Source organism: Hippocampus zosterae, chromosome 12 (genome assembly GCF_025434085.1).
Source record: "Hippocampus zosterae strain Florida chromosome 12, ASM2543408v3, whole genome shotgun sequence".
Taxonomy (NCBI): domain Eukaryota; kingdom Metazoa; phylum Chordata; class Actinopteri; order Syngnathiformes; family Syngnathidae; genus Hippocampus; species Hippocampus zosterae.
In genome coordinates, this window is record NC_067462.1 from 9,049,757 (window position 1) to 9,069,470 (window position 19,714).

Sequence of the window (19,714 nt, forward strand, 5' to 3'; positions counted from 1 at the left end):
TAATTGAGAATCCATGAACAGCGAGGCCAAGTAGTAGCCATTTTGTCACAATTGTTTTAAAAATGCAATGTATGATATCCAGCCCCAATAGAAGATAACGTCGATAGCAACTGGAGATGACTTCGGCTTATCATAAGCTACAGACAAAACAGCATTCAAGCATTGCGGATTTTTTTCTCTTCTTCCAATGGTGAGCAGTTAAAAGCGTCAGTACAAAGAAAGACTGCGTAATTTCCCTACAAAATCATCGCTGCTGACAGCAAATCTTTACAAGGGCTCTGAGTAATACTGGCCCCTGAAACCTGCTCATCGTGAATCAAGCTGCCGTTATAAGCTGTCTCACCTTTTTCCTCAATGGTGGGCGTTCCGCTCTCCGGCTGTTCAAACGACTCCACCGATGTGCTTCGCTCTCTTTTCACTTTCACTTTGGAGCTGGGTCCAGAGGTCAAGCTCTGGCCATTCTTCAGCCCGATACCCCCTGCCACATTTTGTGCTCCTTTGGCACCCAGGGTCTTGGGATCGCAGGGCGAGGGCTGCGACTGGCTGCCAGCACTCCCTGGCTTACCCTGATTGGGCATTTTAGAGTCCATCTGGGAGGCAGTGGAGGGGGACATGACGGGAGGTGAGCGGACCATGGCCTCCGTCTTAGGTTTCGGGCTGATGCAAAGAAGATAAGAGACAAAAACTGTGAAATTAGTCTTCGTGATTTCGTTTCTTCAAGCAAAACATTTGATTGGCTGTGCATGGGCATGAACAACAAAAGGGAATAAAAAGAGTGGAAGTCCAAACAATTCGGACAATTTTCAGGTCACTTACACCTGCAGAGTCGAACCTACCGTAATCACAAACTTTCTCAGTTTGTACCGTCGGTATCAAACTGACTCTTCACATTTAATTTTTTTTCTGTCATCAGCTTTGTCTTTTGTTGTAATAATAAAGAAAAGGCAACAACAATTGTCAAAACTAATTGAATAACAACAACAATTGGTAAAAATAAGTGAATAAAATTGTCCCCATTTGGAACAATTTTAAAAGAGCATGTTTGAGCCCTACTCGTCATGATCAAATTCGGTGCAAATTACATGAGTGGAGGGCTCAATGTAGGTTTTTTTTCTTGTTTTTTTTTTAAATGGGGCACAAAGCTTCTAACCATGAACGCTTGTGTTCTACTCATCTGAAGCTCTGCGCGGAAAGAATACAGCATTACAGACGTCGCTCCTGTTGAAATGATTGCTGCTATCCTACTAGCTCACTATGAAAGCAGCTCAGTATCGTCGAGCAGGTCAAATCTAACTTTCAGAGAACTTTTTTTTTTTTCGCCACACCCTAATCCCTCCCTCCCACTTGCCCTCATACACACTTGTACATGCAGTGTGAAACAAATGCCAACAAGTCCAAAAAGGACAACCGCAGCCTTGCTTGCTATATGTACAAACACACGGGGCTGCTGAAAAGCAGGGAGCGCCAGGGAGAGTTTTGGCAGTCCAGACAGCTGTTTCCAGAGACTCAAGCATGACTTTGCGGGGAAAAGTTCCAAAGACAATGCACTCCGTGAACCCAGGGACATCTCCTGATCACACACGAGGACCTTTGCTTGAGGCCACAAGGACATGCTGAGGATGGACCTGAAGTCAATTTCATGACAGCGACCTTACAGGGTGATATACGCACATGTGAAGAAACGTACAATTTTGGCTCATTGTTTACAATTGCAAAACAAAAAAACAAACCCTCCAATTTAACACGCTTCCCTCCATCTGATAATGTGAAACTCAACAATTGATCAAAGACGCACATTCAATCCTTTGTATGATTATAACCAATGCCTCTTTTTTTCTAACAAAGCAAAAAAAAACACTGCACATTTCCAATGACATGTCAACGATGAAAAAAAACAACAGGAGCTGCAATTTCTTTTTTCAGTGTTTAGGGAGGGACAAAAACATCCACGCTGATGTTGCTCGTTGAGTCTACAAAAGGCTAAATTACATATTTTGGATTGGAAAACATTACAAATGGCTCTGAAAATCATCTACGCTAATCATAATAAAAGCACCCACAAAGAGGGCCACTACTACCGTTTTGACTTTTATCAAAGTAGCCTTTAGTGAAAAGGGTTGGACGTCACTATTACAGACAATACATTTACTATAATTAGCATAACTGGCTAACTATGTAAAGTGCTCTCAGACTCTCATGTCAATTCGAGGCAAACAAGGCAAATCTATTCAAACCAAGTTTTAAATGACGGGATGAGTAAAGGCGGTATTGGTGGCCGAGTGGTTCGCATATTTTCTTTCAGTTTTGCGGAGTTTCGAGCTTCGATGAGCCGGTGTATTCTGACAATTGTTAAGACAGTAAAAACAGTAAAGACGGGTTTGATGAAGCGTTATGCCGCTTATAATTCGATAATGAATAAAGCTGTTGTTAGCACACAGTTACTGCATGCGCATTATTGACAATCATCTGGCGTAGAAGCTAAATCACTTTGTGTCGTGGTCTTTGTTCCTCGCCGCTGATATGAATCTATTCAGGCTAGTGGTGATCAAGGGTTAGCCTTAAACTTGTCAGCTAGCTTACACTGTGCATACGTGAGAACTACTTTACTGGAGCCAACCATCGTAATGATGCAATTGCCATGTTGTCAAACATATCGCAATTATCCATCACCTCTTCTTGCTCGTTTACAAGCCGTGTTTGTTCATGTCCTGAGCAGTCCTCGATGGGCATAAAAAGTTACCGCTTAATGATTTCCAAAACATAATACAATCTGCATCACTTGGCAGCTCTGACTAATGTAATGTTACTGCAGTGTATTAATTAACTTTTGCAGACGAAATCTTGAAGAAAGTCTTCCCAGAAGAATGGATGTTTTTACTGCTATAAATGGGGAGTGTGTTTTATTAAATCTTCAGTCTAAGAACAGTCAAATAAGTTTCATGCACTTCCTCAGCGCACCTATCAGATAAATATGCTATGCTACATGACATAGCAAGAAATGTATGGTTATGAAGTCATGCTCAGCATCATGAATTGCTACACGGACTGTGGGCCCCACTCACCTTTGTGTGTTGGTGGATGGGGAGTTCTTTAGCCTATTGGAGTGCATTGATGGGGTTACCAGTACGACAGAACACGGCGAAGTGAGGTGCTGGTGGGGACTGCCCGCGTGTGCGAGCGGCGCCTTGGCACGGACGTTCCTGGGGCCGGGATTGCCGAGGTTGCTGAGGTTCCCCCGTCCGTCCTTGGACTCCTCTCGCTCCTTTTTGCCACGCTCCTTCTTGCTGAAATGTGTCGCTGCTGTACCTGCCGCCGCTGGCCTCTCCTCTTGGACCTCCAACATTCTCCCTCACGTCCTTGTCTATGTGAGTGTGTGCGCCCGCCCCAGTACGTATGTGTGTGGTTTGTTTGTGCAGAAGAGAAATTGTGTAAAAACAATAACAATCGTCCAGGAGTCTTTTCTCGTTCACTGTGTATTTATGAAACTCCTCAAGGGGGCTTTCAATGGCCCTTGGGCACACTGCGGAGAAAGAGAAGGAGGGGGGTGGGAAAGGGGCTGTAAACAAAAATGCAACAAGAGAGCAAAAACAAATACATACAGTACAGTAGAACCTGTCAAGTTGAACGCCTCTGATGACGTACAATACAGAACACGACAGAGAAATCTGCTTTGAAAGTTGGCCGGAAAAAAATGCTGACGTCAGCAAACAACAAAAGGATGTTTTGGCTTGCGATTTGCTTGTTCTTGGATTTTGAAAAACACTTACAGTGATCCTCACTATTTTGCGGTTCGTTTATCGCGGCTTGGGTGCATCGCAGATTTTTTCAAACATATTCATTAAAAAAAAAATTAAGTTTGCAAAAAGTCCGCGAGAAGCAGCGAAAGTCAGCAACACAACAGTGAGTCACAGAGAGTCGCTACTTCGCGGATTTTCATTTATCGCGGGTGGTTTCGGTCCCCATTAACCGCGAAAAATTAGGGATTACTGTATTCAGAAGGCAGATGGCATAGATATCAGCAGCATTCAAAGCATTACACTAACTTAAACTGAGGTTTTCCTTGGCTATGTGTTAAGATGTCAATATCCGGCTATTTCGCGTTGGATCATTTCCTGTGAATTTTTATGAACGAGCTACTAGCATACCAGACTAAATTATTCGTTTTGCAATAATTTTATGGAATTCTTTCTTGCATCACATTTTTTTTCCAAGTATAAAGATGGCTGTCAAAATCGACTCATGTTTTGTTTCTTTTAAAACAGAACAGGGTCAGTAAAAACAAAACAAAACTGAGGACTATAAATACCAGAAATATTCACACTTAGAATTGTAGCTACGCAAAACATAGCTTGTTGCTCCAAATGTATATAGAGTACTTATGAAGTCCATATGTTTATTACGTTTCCAAGCATCTCAAACTGTATACTGCTTGTACTATACTGTACTGGCACTTCTTCTCAAATGGTGTGTCAGGCCCCATAAGTGGGTGGCAAATCCTTTTTGGGTGGGTCACGGACAACTTGTAAAAAAATAATGCATTTGTACTGAGTTTTTCCTAACAGTACAGAGTTCCTACATAGAACACACAATATTGGGTCACCGCTATGCATATGTCAGGGTCAAACAGGATGCAGCGGCTCTAGCACGCGTCCTCACCACAATCAAATCGCACCGGGTTTGAGTCGGAGACCCCCTGCTAGAGGTTAGTTTGGTCCGCAAGCTAGACTACGGTGTTCAGAGTCACACCCAACCAATGAACTGCACCAAGAGGGGGAAAACCTGAGTTAAAAAAATGAAGGGGGGGGAGTAAGTGTGTGCAGCATAGTGTATCAGACAGTAATGTGTAAGGCCAGATGGGTCGCCTTTGTGTACTCGTGAGCAAGCGGGAGGATTGCATGCAGACGCAATTCTGTCAGTGATATTACATTGTCAGCCCCAAAATATTTAGGAGCTCTTCCAAACACTCAACATTGTAACTGGCTTTGGAGTTTTCTTGGGGAGGAGGTGTACTCTTTGAGCGTCCTGGAGAGGGTTCTGTTGGGGGTGGGGGTTGTCACCAAGAATGAGGAGAAAGAAAAACAAGACTCCCGCTACAGCAGCGGTAGCAGCACTAATCCCTCAACAGTCTACTACAAGCGAAGTGATTTACGTCTACGCTGGACGTATCGCAAAGACACGTGAGCATAAGGAGGCCGCTTGAGCACAAGAACAGAGAACCCTTATGTGTTCAACTTGCACTGTTTGGACAAACCTCGCAATAAGGAAAGGAAAAAGAAAATAACGAGACGCGGCAGTGAGTGAAAGTTCCTTAGTGTGCTCAATACAAATCACACACTGTGATACAGTTGTGTGTGTGTATATATATATATATACAGGGTGGCCCACTTAAAAGTAGCCCAGATTTTTTTTTTTATTAAAATATTTTTTTAATTTTTTTCAAAACATGTATTTAATTACGTGAATGTTACAAGTGACCCAAGTCTTTCCAAAACCTGTTTTTATTACTTACAGGTTACAAGAGATGCTGGAAGTGTCCCCCATTGACATCTATACATTTTTGAGCACGGCACAGGATGTTGGCTGATACTGACTGCAGCTCTGCTAAGGTGATGCTTCGGATAGTGTTGGTGATGTTCTGTTTGAGTTCGTTCAGGGTATGAGGATTATTTGCGTACACCTTTTCTTTTAAATTCCCCCATAGATAAAAATCGCATGAGGTCAGGTCCGGAGACCGTGGTGGCCATAACCCCTTGCTCACAGTTCGCTCTTCCGTAAAGACTTCATGAATGGATGCCAGTGACATGTGGGACGTGTGACAAGGGGTTATGGCCACCACGGTCTCCGGACCTGACCTCATGCGATTTTTATCTATGGGGGAATTTAAAAGAAAAGGTGTACGCAAATAATCCTCATACCCTGAACGAACTCAAACAGAACATCACCAACACTATCCGAAGCATCACCTTAGCAGAGCTGCAGTCAGTATCAGCCAACATCCTGTGCCGTGCTCAAAAATGTATAGATGTCAATGGGGGACACTTCCAGCATCTCTTGTAACCTGTAAGTAATAAAAACAGGTTTTGGAAAGACTTGGGTCACTTGTAACATTCACGTAATTAAATACATGTTTTGAAAAAAATTAAAAAAATATTTTAATTTAAAAAAAAATCCGGGCTACTTTTAAGTGGGCCACCCTGTACCTCCTCTACATGGATGACAAAGCTGTATGCCAAGAGCGAAAGAGACAGACTCCCTGATCCACACAACCAGGATCTACAGCAGCGACATCGGGATGTCATTCGGGCTTGAGAAATGTAGTCGGATTTGTGACTAAGAGAGGAAAGGTAGTCCGCACTGAAGGGGTCTCACTCCCTGAAGGAACAATAGCAGACATTGAGGACAGCTATAAGTACCTCGGTGTACCACAAGCCAATGGCAACCTCGAACTGGCAACAAGGAAAGCGGCTATGGCCAAATACTTCCAGCGTGTGAGGCAGGTCCTAAGAAGCCAGCTCAATGGCAAGAATAAGACCCGGGCAATAAACAGCTATGCCCTGCCAGTGATCAGATACCCTGCAGGAATAATAAGGTGGCCAAAGGAAGAGATTCAGACCACGGACGTTAAGACCCGAAAGCTCCTAACCATGCGTGGAGGGTTCCATCCCAAATCCAGCACCCCGAGACAGTACGCAAGCCGAAAGGAAGGAGGCCAGGGACTAGTGAGTGTGAGAGCCAGTGTCCAGAATGAATACATCAAGGAGAAGGCTCTAACGGATGACTTACTCAGAGAATGTCTCAGACAATGGGGAACAGAGGATGAGGCGCTGGAAGAGGCACCATCATGGGAGGACAAGCCCCTACACGGGATGTACCACCGGACCATAACTGAAGTGGCTGATCTCAAGAAGTCCCATCAGTGGCTAGAGAGGGCCGGCCTGAAGGACAGCACAGAGGCACTTATCCTGGCTGCTCAGGAGCAGGCCCTGCGCACCAGAGCCATTGAAGCCCAGATATACCACACCAGACAAGACCCAAGGTGTAGGTTGTGCAAAGAGGCACCTGAGACGATCCAACACATAACTGCAGGGTGTAAGATGCTGGCAGGGAAAGCCTACATGGAACGCCATAACCAGGTGGCTGGCATAGTCTACCGAAACATCTGCGCGGAGTATGGACTGGAAACCCCAAGGTCAAAATGGGGAAACACCTCCGAAGGTGGTGGAGAATGACAGTGCGAAGATCCAGAGGGACTTCCAGATCCAGACTGACAAGATGGTAATGGCGAACCAACCAGACATCGTGATCATAGATAAAGGGCAGAGGAAAGACGTTGTAGTGCATGTAGCCGAGACGAGGAATTTTATATATATTCTCATATACATATATAAATAAGGATTTCATTTTGGCGATTATGTTTTGTGGACGTCATTGTCAATTTTGCATTCACTGCAGTCCGGAACAAAAGTCAGGTTGAAGCAATTCCGAGCTTTTAAATTAGGTAATTATTAAGTAGCAGTGTGGTTCATCATGTTCTTCAAAGAAAGATGGGAGGCAATTTCAATATTTCACCCTCTATGGCGTCTAGTGATGAGAATATTTTAAAAGCAGAGAAGGGTAATGATGCAGGCTAGATTCCTCAGAATTTGTCGGATAAATCATAGAATTAAAACCATTTTTCACAGGCTGAAAAAAAACCTACTTGGACGGTAAGTAATTATGTATTCGAAAGGCCAGGCTTAAGTTGTGTTTATGCCCTTCAATGTAGCCTGTGATGAGATTCTTGTTGCTGAACAATACTGTACAGTGTATGCTATATGGAGAAATAATCGACAATTAAGATGGAACACTTTCAACTTGACAAAAAATTCTGTTTGCAGAATTGTTACCTGTTGTTGCTTTACATTCATTTACATGATCGGAGTTTGTTTTTCAACAATTCCAAACAAAACCATTTCACTCTTTGCTTAAACCAACAAAAAGGCAGAACAGCAGGGCCTGAGGCTTGAGCCAAACCTTTCACATTTTAATGCACAAGCCAAGACTAACAAAATTAAGTTAACTCAAGTGTACTGACTCTTGTTAAGAAATACGAGCATGTCAACAAGTTAAAGCGGCAGTCCAACGGCTGAAAACTCACATTTTTAAGGTAGCAACGTTGAAGACCTCTTGACATGCTCACTTCACCAGCCTGAAGAACTCGCTTACTTTTTATGTTGCAAATTCAGTGCTGCAACAGTCCTTTTGACTAAAGTTCCTTTAACTTGTGGAAGTAGTCTATTTCTTGTTCAATATTTTTCAACACATGTAACACTCTCCCTCTGAATGTTCTAAACTCTGGCCGGGTTCAATGCCAATGTCGCGTTGAACAAAATAATGCTGCATGGAAGAGTTGCCATTGTTTAGCTCCGCATCGATGCAGCTCGAATTGCAGAGGTTGCTTTGGTCATTGGACAGTAAATTAGTCAAGAACTTTGCTGTTTTACATGCAAGTCCTGTAGTCCACTCCACTTTGTTTCAGTTGTGTCATGACACGATTAATTGATTATTTTCATACAATTGATCAGCCATCCATCCATTTTCCGATTCGCTTCATCCTCACAAGGGTCACGCGGGGGTACCGGAGCCTATCCTTGCGGTCTTCGGGCAGTAGGCAGGGGAAACCCTGAACCGGTTGCCAGCCAATCGCAGGGCACAGAGAAACGAACAACCATCCGCGCTCACACTCACACCTAGGGACAATTCAGAGTGTTCAATCAGCCTGCCATGCATGTTTTTGGAATGTGGGAGGAAACCGGAGTACCCAGAGATAACCCACGCAGGCACGGCGAGACCATGCAAACTTCACACATGAGGCCCGGAGCCAGGATCGAACCCACAACCTCTGCACTGTGAGGTCAAAGCGCTAACCACTGGACCACCACAATTGATCATTTTTGTCACAATTCAAATCAATTATTCAATTCCTGTGTGCATCCCAACTACACTACGTCGATTTCACTAAGTGAAAGGTCAAGTGCAGCACAAATCCTTTTTTTTTTCTCCAGTACTTTGAGACGGCATCAAACCTAAGCTTGGTGGTTTAGCATGGCTTATTGGTCTTGTCTTGTTCATTACTACTTTCCCCTCTTTCATGGTAATGATACATGTGAGAATTGTATCTTATTTACTGCCATGGAGGCAATGGCCCATTATTTTTAGAGGGACGCCCGGTCGCCATATTAGCCAGGCTAGCTATGCAGCCACAGCCAAGGAGCTGAAGGAGCTACCCACATTATAGTCCGACACACTGAGGAAAATGTGAGGACATCATCATCAGTCGGTGGTAGAGTCAATCACAAGCCGCGGAATTTACATGTCAAGTACGCGTTACCTATTCAATTGTTCCTCTCCCGGATATTTTGGACTTATCTGTAACAGCGGAACACATGCCAACTGTGTTCCGGACAAATCAGAACACTTGGCATTTCTGTATTTATGGATTAGTGTTTTCACACTGTAATTATCTACAGTTTACTCGAATTGCGACTTCACTGCTGCATTGACATAGGTCAGTCACAGAGATGATGTTCGGTCGACAACTAAAACGGCTGAAAAGGCCAAGCCACGCTGTACCAAAATGGTAGGAACAAACTCCGTCATAAGTTAAGGTACAGAAAAGAACAAAGCAGTGTCTAAAAGGTGCATTTGCTTCCTTCATCTCCAATAAAAGACACCAGAGCACTGTTGCAAGCAAGTCGATGGGAAATGCAAGGATTCTCTACAAATTAGTTTTTACCTGTAATTTTCAGCGTCTAGACAAGAAGGCGCACATAGTTAGTTCTTTCTTTCTTTTCACGCAATGGTAGCATTTCGGTACACATTTATGTCAAGGAAGTGCCGGGCTTGGCGAGCGACTCGTCTGAATTACGTCACCAGACTTGCTCCGGAGGGCAGCAGGGAGGATTTATACCTGTGTTTGGGGTTAATGGCGTGAGATCGACAGGGTGGAGAGGGTTGTTGGCCCTGCATTAAACCCACTGTCGACCAACTTTAATTCATCTCACTGCCTGGAATTTTTCTGACACTTCTTACGGCAAGGCATAACCCAAAACAAAACACGCTCGCCTTCTTTTCAGCGCCGCCATCGGCTCGGCCTGCCGACGTTTCAGCCTGATTTATGCAAATCCCGCTTTGCAATTCCGTCGCAAAGAAGTACTGCTATCATCCCCGCTCTCTATCACCTCTGTGGCCATTTCTTCTCCTTTTTTAAAAAATGTGTTTGGTTGCAAATCAGCCACGTTAGGCTTTTCTGAGAATATATAGTATATAGATTGCAAAGCCGCCATTAAGAAATGCTAATGCGAAAAGGCTGCCTTCCTCCTTACGCAAGGGCATCGCGTTTGACTTCCTGCATTCCTGTCACATTCATGCAATTAAGCTAAATTGTGACTGAGCTTTGAAATGGACTTCTGCATTTACCCACCTCAAAATAAGTGAGACTGTGAGCGCTAACATCATGTGAGAAAAATCAATAGTTTTAAGATCATGTCATGCTAATAAATCCAGGGGAACAACTAACTCCTGTTTCCAATCAAGAAGAATGAATTTTGAACCGAACTCACACGGGAAGTTCACACAGTGATCCGCTTGTTTTTTTTGCCATACCGACAGCTATCTGAGAAGCAAAACAAGTACGTCGACGGGTTATTTTTTGCCACTTTCTTCCCTAGCAATTAATGGGAGACACCACTAAACACACTGAAAGTCAGTTTAGAACCAAACTCTGGAACACATCCGTGGTGTTGTTGCCACACCCTGCGCAAGGCAACATGAGTCAAACGTGACACACACAGAATGTCAGGAATGCCGGGCGGCTGCAGAGCCGATAGACATAGACAGCAAAACACAAATATGGAAGATCGCAAGTGACAAAGTTGACATGAGTAAATGTCGGAGCCCTCTTAAAGCTTGTGAAGAAAAAAAGAGAGAGAGAAAAAGGATAGGATGGCAACATGTCAAGAAAGATGGAGTTCACATACATGTTTCATATGATGTCCCACCCATAAAAGTTGAATGAGGGTGCAAATATGCCATCAAATCTTATTTGGGCAATATTTTTTTGTTCAGTGTTACAAACTGTAATGATACACCACGTTATGTACAAATAGCAGAGCTCATAAAGATATTTTGTTAATTGAGTTTCTGAAGATCTGACCGTTCCTTCCATGGATAGAGATTGCATTTTAATATCTGTTTAATCGCAAATCTAATTTATTATCCTTTTTTTATTTAGTGGGGAGAAATCAAAATTAATCGACAACTAAAACATTTAAAATATACAGGAAATTGTTCAGAGTCACCGAAAATTGTCAAAAATCTCCGATTTCAGCCTCTCAAAGGCAATTCCCTGATTTCTGTCCTTCATGACTGCAAACTGAATAACAAGCTAACTCGCGACCGACTGAGTTTCAAAAAATTTGGAGGGTACAACATCAAATCCCTCTCATGTGATTTGGCTTAATTGTTGTTTAGTTGTATTTTTATCACCAAGCCATACGAAATAAATAAATGGAAAAGGAAATGATTGCTGATCAGTAATTGGGTCAAAATAGTTTGCAAATCATTTTCATGCAAAATAACATTTTATCCAATATCCAATTAATTGATGGAAGAATTGACAGAATTATCAGTTTAAAAAAAAATATTCAGTAGTAACAGCCCTAATCATTAGTGCCTCTCCATTCACCATATTTTCCTCAATTACTTCAACAATCAATACGACTGAGTTTTATATCAACTCATCTATGATCCATAATTGTCATATATATCCTTATGAAAATCCTTGCCAGTTTAATTCCTGCAAGATTAGGTATGGATTCCAAAAATGAAACCATTCGCTGATCGAGTAAGACAATCAGATCGCATTTCTTTACAACATTAATGCAAAAAAAATCGGAAAGAATTACTGAGATTTTGTTCAAACCTGAGGGGCTGTTTACAAGCAATTAAAAACAGGTCATTTTCGTTCAAAGCCGGATCTACAAATGGGAGTTTTGAAAACTATAATGCTATCGGAATGTAAACATTGAAACCGTCCGTTTATGAAAAAAAGAAAAAGGAGAGAACGGGCATGTGTGTAGGGAGTGTTTAGTCTGAGTGCGTGCGAGTACGGCCCACAGTGCTCTTGCAGCACCACAAAATGTCCATTTAGTACACTAAAACTGATTCCATTGGAGTCACATTACATACCAAAGTCACAGCACCAACTATTGGCCCAGTGTACATATTATGCTGCTGTCTGCACACAAAACTAAAAATGCCAAGAGCAAGGTCACACAATCCTATCATATCAGTATTAGCTAACTACCTCGATCCGTCTGTCAAGCGCCCCCGACCCGCCGCCTCAACCCCATGGTCGTGCCTATCACCGGTGGGTTTTCAATGCTCTTCCATCCCTGGGGAGGCGACATGTGTGTAGTGTCACATTTTGTCATCTCATGGTGACAGAAGCTGCAATGTGTCCGTCAACATGATGGGAGTGGCGAGGGAAACGAGAGGCTGGTGAGGAGGTGTGACACAGACGTCCCCGTAGGAGGAGAGGGGCTATTACACCACTTGCTCTCATCGCTGAGAGCCCAGGTGGCCGCCTGTGTCTCACACGCGGCGATACAAGCGGCGCACAGCTGAATCACGAGTGACACATCTGCTGGCGGAGTCCGGGCACAGCGCCACGAGCGGTGGCCCCTTCCAGCAGCCAGCCGGACCGGCAGTGGATACTCTCATCTGCGTCTCACATGCACACACTTCACCCTGCACATCTCTTCCCATCTGCATCCCGTCTCTGCATCTCTGGCTAAGTGCTGGCTTCTTCTTGGGGCCGGCACCGCGACTTCACACAAGAAAAAGAATGACTTCCATAAGGCGTGGAAACAAATGTGTAATATGGCCCAACCGAAAGCGCCGGCTCCTATTCGCGAGCACTTGTTCATTCAGTTCTTGAATTGTGTGGGAGGCAACGCAGTAAATCTGAAAAATCAATGAAACAATTCATTCATACAGGAGCCACACCAAACTATTTGGGAACTGTTGGTGAAAACAAAAGCACCTATAAAATCAATGAACAAGAATTACTTTCAGGATCTTCAATCTAAAACGATGAAACGGAAATGAAATGTAATGAGATCATACATTAGAACAACTGATGACAACATGATCTGATGAAATACAAAGCCTTGTTTGCACCAGTCGGAACGGTTCAGCGCGGTATACATTTCATTGCTTTTTCTGTGTGGTTGTAGAGAAAGCCAAATCAGGGTTTGCTCGATTATTTCCCCCCAAATTTCAAACACAAATTATATGAGATTCTCAGAAAAAAATATAATGATGTCCAAGAACTACTGCCAGGAACTTGCACAAATAAAACAGACACTGATGATAGAAGCACAACCTCCCCTGAAGCATAATCGTCTATCCAAGTTAAACAAGTTGAGCAAGGCCAAACTATATTTCGTAATCAGCTCTGAAATTTAAACAGGATCCTTCTTGGCCCAAAGCACCCTCCACACAGTGCGACTGGCCAGGTTGTGCTCTCTATAGCCACAGGAAGAGGCGGTGATAAAGCAAACACCTGTACAAACATACAGGTTCAGCTACAATTCCAAGCAGGTATCTTTGTTTGGTGACATTAAATAGCTCTTTTTGTACTTTTGTTATCGGGGTAAGGGACACTCTGATGATGCCTCACTGTGCCAGAGTCTATTGCTCTTGGCATTTTATTTTTTTGTATTAGGAGAGCTAACCCCAATTTGTAAAGAGAATCTCCCTGCCCCCATCAGACTCATACTTTCCTGCTGTCCCTTGACTGTGGCTCACTCACTTCTTCATTCCCTCCCTCCTCACAGTTGCTCCCACACTCCAAACGCATTCCTCCCTTCGCTCATGCTGGAATGATGTCTCCCGGTTTTTACCTCGACTTAATTCCTTTACGTTAATGTTTTGATTCTGTGCATATGAAATCACAAAGAAGCCTCAACTATGAGATTGAGCACACTTACTAAACAAACCAAAAGTTGTAATCAACGTTAAAATATTTTGCTTGTACAATTAACATATCGATGATGGCGATAATTTGACCCTGGAAGATAATAAATAGTATGGTAGCAAACACTACTGGAGCACCTTACAGCTTACTGCCCCTTGCCATTATGTCCTTTCGCATTTTTATTATTTATTGAGCAACTGCTATGAGAATAAGGAACCCAACTAATGTAGTAATGCAGGCCATGAGCAACCTCCTACCCGTCATAAAGCGCACCACTCTGGAGAGCCAGACTGTGTCCCTGAATTACCCCAGTTTGCACGAGTGTGTCATTCCAGAGGAATTTTAAACACACTGGCTAAGACCAGCCCAATTAAATATACAGACACAGATAAATATATGCATGCTTATACACATACCACGACACCCACGAGTCAGTACTCATTCGTCCTAATAATGTCTGAAAACTGCATCGCCGCTTTATGAAATTGATGGCTGCAAGTGAGTTTGCCAACTTGTACTCTTGACTGTCCTGAGAGACTCCTTGACAACATGGCATCTCTGCTCTGCCATTAGCCACAATGCTAAATGTGCTAGCAACAGAATACAGCTGCTTTAGAATCAACTCCAACATAAAACTATCTGTCACTCAATCTTAGCATTGAAATGCTAATTACACTGCTTGGCAATATACGATCAACTGCATTTAATGACAACATAAAATAAGTCTCATCTCATCCCAATCAATCGATCCTGTCGGCACATGTGATCACACAGATTTATTGCTTTACTTGGCATCACTTTATAAATTTGTATTTAGCTTCTTGACATTAAATGTATGCTTTTATGCCAAAAGGTCATTACATGGTAAAACTTCATCCGTCTGTGCATCCATCTTCTAATCCGCCTTTTCCCCATCTGTCGTCAGGCAGTGGGCGGGGTATACCCTGAACTGGTTGCCAGCCAATCGCATGGCACATATAGACGAACAACAATTCACACTCATAATTACACCTAGGGACAATTGAGAGTGTTCTATCAAGCTGCAACACATGTTTTTGGAATGTGGGAGGAAACAAGAGTACCCAGAGAAATCCCATACAGGAGAACATGCAAACTGCATATGAGGGCCGGAGCCGCAATCGAACCCTGCACCTCTGCGCTGTGAGGCGAACATGCTAACCAGTCGCTTACCGTTCCGCCCTGGTAAATCTTTTGTCGAAGAGTTAATGCTACTACACAGTCAGTAAAAAGGGAACAGGATGAAACATGCTGGTATGAGACATGAGTGATCCAAATTCAAGGTGTGGCATCCTTTTGGATGTAATCTTTCAGAAGCAAAAGATCAAAACGGCAGCACAAAGATTGGAACCTGTTGATTTCCCAGACATGTTGGAGTCAAGTCTACATTTTGCCGACTGCCACTCATCCGCTTTCACACCATACCCGCAATCAAGACAGACACCAGAAGGCATTGCAGTTGACTCATGTCATCACATGAAAAAAAAAAAAATCAATGCAGTACTTAAGGAGCGCATGTCAAATCAGCACTTAAGAATCAATATGATTTTATCTGACGGTAGCTTGATTAATTCAGCGGATTGATGAGTTTTGAAACCACAAATTTAATTATAAGTAAGATAATGGTGTGCTCCCCGTGCGCAAAAACCGGTGCTTGTATCGATAGTCGTTCCACGTTTATGTCATGTCTAGCGCTGACACAGGTCCTTAAGAAATTCGAGTACCTTGGTTCAAAAAAGTGCTTTGGGCATTTGTTTGCTGCCTTGAGTTCCCGCTTATTTACATGTACACCGTCAAGAAGAAAAGTCAAGCAAACCAAAGCAACAATTGTTCATGCGATACAAGACAGTAACCCGCCACCAATGCGGCCAGCTTAAAATTAAACCTTACCTAACCAAATATATGGACATCAATGCCTTGGTATGCATTTATTTCGAAGTTGTTCCTGGCAAGGTGCTGGAACATAACGGCTGTCTTGACCCAGGTCCCGAAATAATGTAATGTTAATCACTAATTAAGGGTGTGAAAAAAATCCTTAATTATGCTGGCATTGTATTGTACGAGGGCGGCACTAGGCGTCTGATGTCACTTCGTCTCATAGACCAAAATTTACGGGGAGAGATCTATTTAAATGTCACCAATGTTTCGGTAGCTAAAAATACTGTACTACTAAGAACTGTTTGCATTAAATAGAAAATGTTATCTCAAAATGAATTTGTTGGGCGTCCATTCTTAAGTGGATATGTTTGGTTTTTTTACTTCTGCACCTTCGACCAAGCAAAAAAAACATCTAGGTTTTATTTTTATCCGAATAGCCAATTGTTCAATAGAATTTTAAGTAGGACATTCGAATACCAAAATATTCCATATCTACATCCCTAGTCATCTCCTTCAAATTAATGGTGGTGGTGGTGGTAGGGGGGGTGGGGGTAAGTGTACCAGACAGTAAGGCTAACATAAATCAAATTAAGTGGCAAGTTCGTCCCACATTTTGGGGGAAAAGTGCCTCTAAAATTAGAGTTCAGTTATTGCGCTTGACATTGTGGAATTTAGTCAATCCAATGAAAATGTTGCATGTTATTTACAAAAATTATTAAAATGGGGGGGGGGGTGCAAAAAAAGTAACTACAGAGACGTAATATTTTCTCAAAGTCTTAAACAATATAGCATGAAGACGCTACAAATGAAACAATTGTTCAAATCAATTGCATTATATCATGAATACAGGGCCAGGGGCCATCACAACATGGCTCATCGGCCCAACACCAAAAAAGGCTTAATGTAGCCAAAAGCAACCCTAACCCAAGCTCAATTTTGTCTCAGTTTCTTCAAGACATGAACAACCAATAATATAATTCCAAACAAGCAATATAATATTTATCCCGTAATCGATTTTTATGCTCACCGAGTCCCACGGAAATCTCACTGAGTCCCACGGAAATCAGATAGGGAGTTATTGATAAGATCCCAAAGACCACAAGACCTTCCGCATGACAAGTGGGCTGGTCTCTGCCATGAAACTAGAGCAATCCAGTGATGCTCTTGACATAATGTTAAAAATGTGGAAATTCAGAAAAATTGTTCTCAAAGTGGATTTCTGTAGGTTGCAAGCTCCGCCATGAACTGTGCTCATTTTTTTTACCTTATTTGTCTGCAATTCTGAACCTCAGTGTTTCTTGTACAGTCTAAAAAAATGTGCCTCGCCGCACAATTCGTTGTGGTTCAGAATCCCAGCGTGGGAACGAACATTGCTCTGTGAGCTGAGGATGAGAGCTTTGAGCAAAGATGGAATAGTGTCATCCGTCCTTGGGTCTTCATGGGGGACATCGAGACATCTGAGTCACAAAAAGTAGTAATTATAAAAATTGTTAAGTACATTGTTAAAAGGGCAAAGCACACATTGTACCTAACCAATGATGTCAGAACACAACAGAAGTTGATGAAATACCTCATTTGTTCCAATTTCCACCAATAGATGATAATGGAATCACAAAATGAGTGAACACTGAACTGTACTTCTTGGTGGAAAATTGGTTTGTGGGTCCTGCACAAAAACGCTGCTAAAAAGGTGCCATTAGAAAACGTTTTACTGATTGACGTAACCATTTGCAGTGGCACACGCGGCATTAAAACAAAAACAACTTCACGCTTATCTTTTCCTCATTCCATTATTACTGGTGCCAAGGAAGTTATATTTTCTCCAATTTGTTAGTCAGCACAATTCCAAAACTGGTTTTCCCCCTTAAAAAAGTATTTGATGGGACTGGGAAAAGTCCAAGGAACAACAAATAACTGTTATGAATAGCAGAAATCTTAAATCTACCATTTTTCATCACTGCTATGAATTTTCAACACTTTTGTGAATGTCTCGATACAGTACGGCTTGAACACGGCGTACTGTATAAAGAAGCCTGATCAGGACTGAAGTGATCCAGCCTTTGCCAACTGCCATCCATCCATCCATCCATCCATCCATCATCTACCGCTTATCCGGGGCCGGGTCGCGGGGGCAACAGCTTTAGCAGGGAAGCCCAGACTTCCCTCTCCCTAGCTACTTCTTCCAGCTCTCCCCGGGGGATCCCGAGTCGTTCCCAGGCCAGCTGGGTGACATAGTCTCTCCAGCGTGTCCTGGGTCTTCCTCTGGGTCTTCTCCCGGTGGGACATGACCGGAACACCTCACCGGGGAGGCGCTCAGGAGGCATCCGAATCAGATGCCCAAGCCACCTCATCTGGCTCCTCTCGATGTGGAGGAGAAGCGGCTCGACTCTGAGCCCCTCCCGGATGACTGAGCTTCTCACCTTATCTCTAAGGGAGAGCCCGGACACCCTGCGGAGAAAACTCATTTCAGCCGCTTGTATCCGGGATCTCGTTCTTTCGGTCACGACCCATAGCTCGTGACCATAGGTGAGGGTTGGGACGTAGATCGACCGGTAAATTGAGAGCTTCGCCTTTTGGCTCAGCTCCTTCTTCACCACGACAGACCGATACAACGTCCGCATCACAGCAGACGCTGCACCGATCCGCCTGTCGATCTCCCGCTCCCTCCTACCCCCACTCGTGAACAAGACCCCAAGATACTTGAACTCCTCCACTTGGGGTAAGATCTCCTCCCCGACCCGGAGTGGGCACTCCACCCTTTTCCGACTGAGGACCATGGTTTCAGATTTGGAGGTGCTGATTTTCATCCCAACCGCTTCACACTCGGCTGCGAAACGCTCCAGTGAGAGTTGGAGAGCCCCGTTTGAAGGAGCCAACAGCACCACATCATCTGCAAAAAGCAGGGATGAAATACTGAGGCCCCCAAAACGGACCCCCTCAACGCTTCGGCTGCGCCTAGAAATTCTGTCCATAAAGGTTATGAACAGAATCGGCGACAAAGGGCAGCCTTGGCGGAGTCCTACCTCCACTGGAAACGATTCCGACTTACTGCCGGCAATGCGAACCAAACTCTGACATCGGTGGTATAGTGACCGAACAGCCCGTATCAGGGGGTTCGGTACCCCATACCCACGAAGCACCCCCCACAGAACTCCTCGAGGGACACGGTCAAACGCCTTCTCCAAGTCCACAAAACACATGTAGACTGGTTGGGCGAATTCCCACATACCCTCAAGGACCCTGCTAAGGGTGTAGAGCTGGTCCACTGTTCCACGGCCGGGACGAAAACCACACTGCTCCTCCTCAATCTGAGGCTCGACTTCCTGACGGACCCTCCTCTCCAGCACCCCTGAATAGACCTTACCAGGGAGGCTGAGGAGTGTGATCCCTCTGTAGTTGGAACACACCCTCCGGTCCCCCTTTTTAAAAAGAGGGACTACCACCCCGGTCTGCCAATCCAGAGGCACTCTCCCTGTTGTCCACGCGATGTTGCAGAGGCGTGTCAACCAGGACAGCCCCACAACATCCAGAGCCTTGAGGAACTCCGGGCGGATCTCATCCACCCCTGGGGCCTTGCCACCGAGGAGCTTTTTAACAACATCGGTGACTTCAACCACAGAGATAGGAGAGCCCACCTCAGAGTCCCCGGGCTCTGCTTCCTCCAAGGAAGGCGTGTTGGTGGAGTTGAGGAGGTCTTCGAAGTACTCTGCCCACCGGTTCACAACGTCCCGAGTCGAAGTCAGCAGCGCCCCATCCCCACTGTACACAGTGTTAGTGGTGCACTGCTTCCCCCTCCTG

The 19,714-nt window shown here is 43.9% G+C and overlaps 1 protein-coding gene across 2 annotated transcripts in view; it reads right to left on the reverse strand.

Moving 5' to 3' along the window:
- The window catches only part of bcl9 (BCL9 transcription coactivator), a 38,061-nt gene that overhangs the window by 8,386 nt on the left and 9,961 nt on the right, over positions 1–19,714 (reverse strand). For both annotated transcript variants that reach the window (XM_052082740.1, XM_052082739.1), the window contains exons 3-4: positions 3,063–3,520; positions 344–657 (exon numbers count right to left, since the gene is read on the reverse strand). In XM_052082740.1, coding sequence (XP_051938700.1) covers positions 344–657; positions 3,063–3,343 — 595 coding nt within the window. In that variant the 5' untranslated portion in view covers positions 3,344–3,520. The remainder of the gene's footprint in view (positions 1–343; positions 658–3,062; positions 3,521–19,714) is intronic.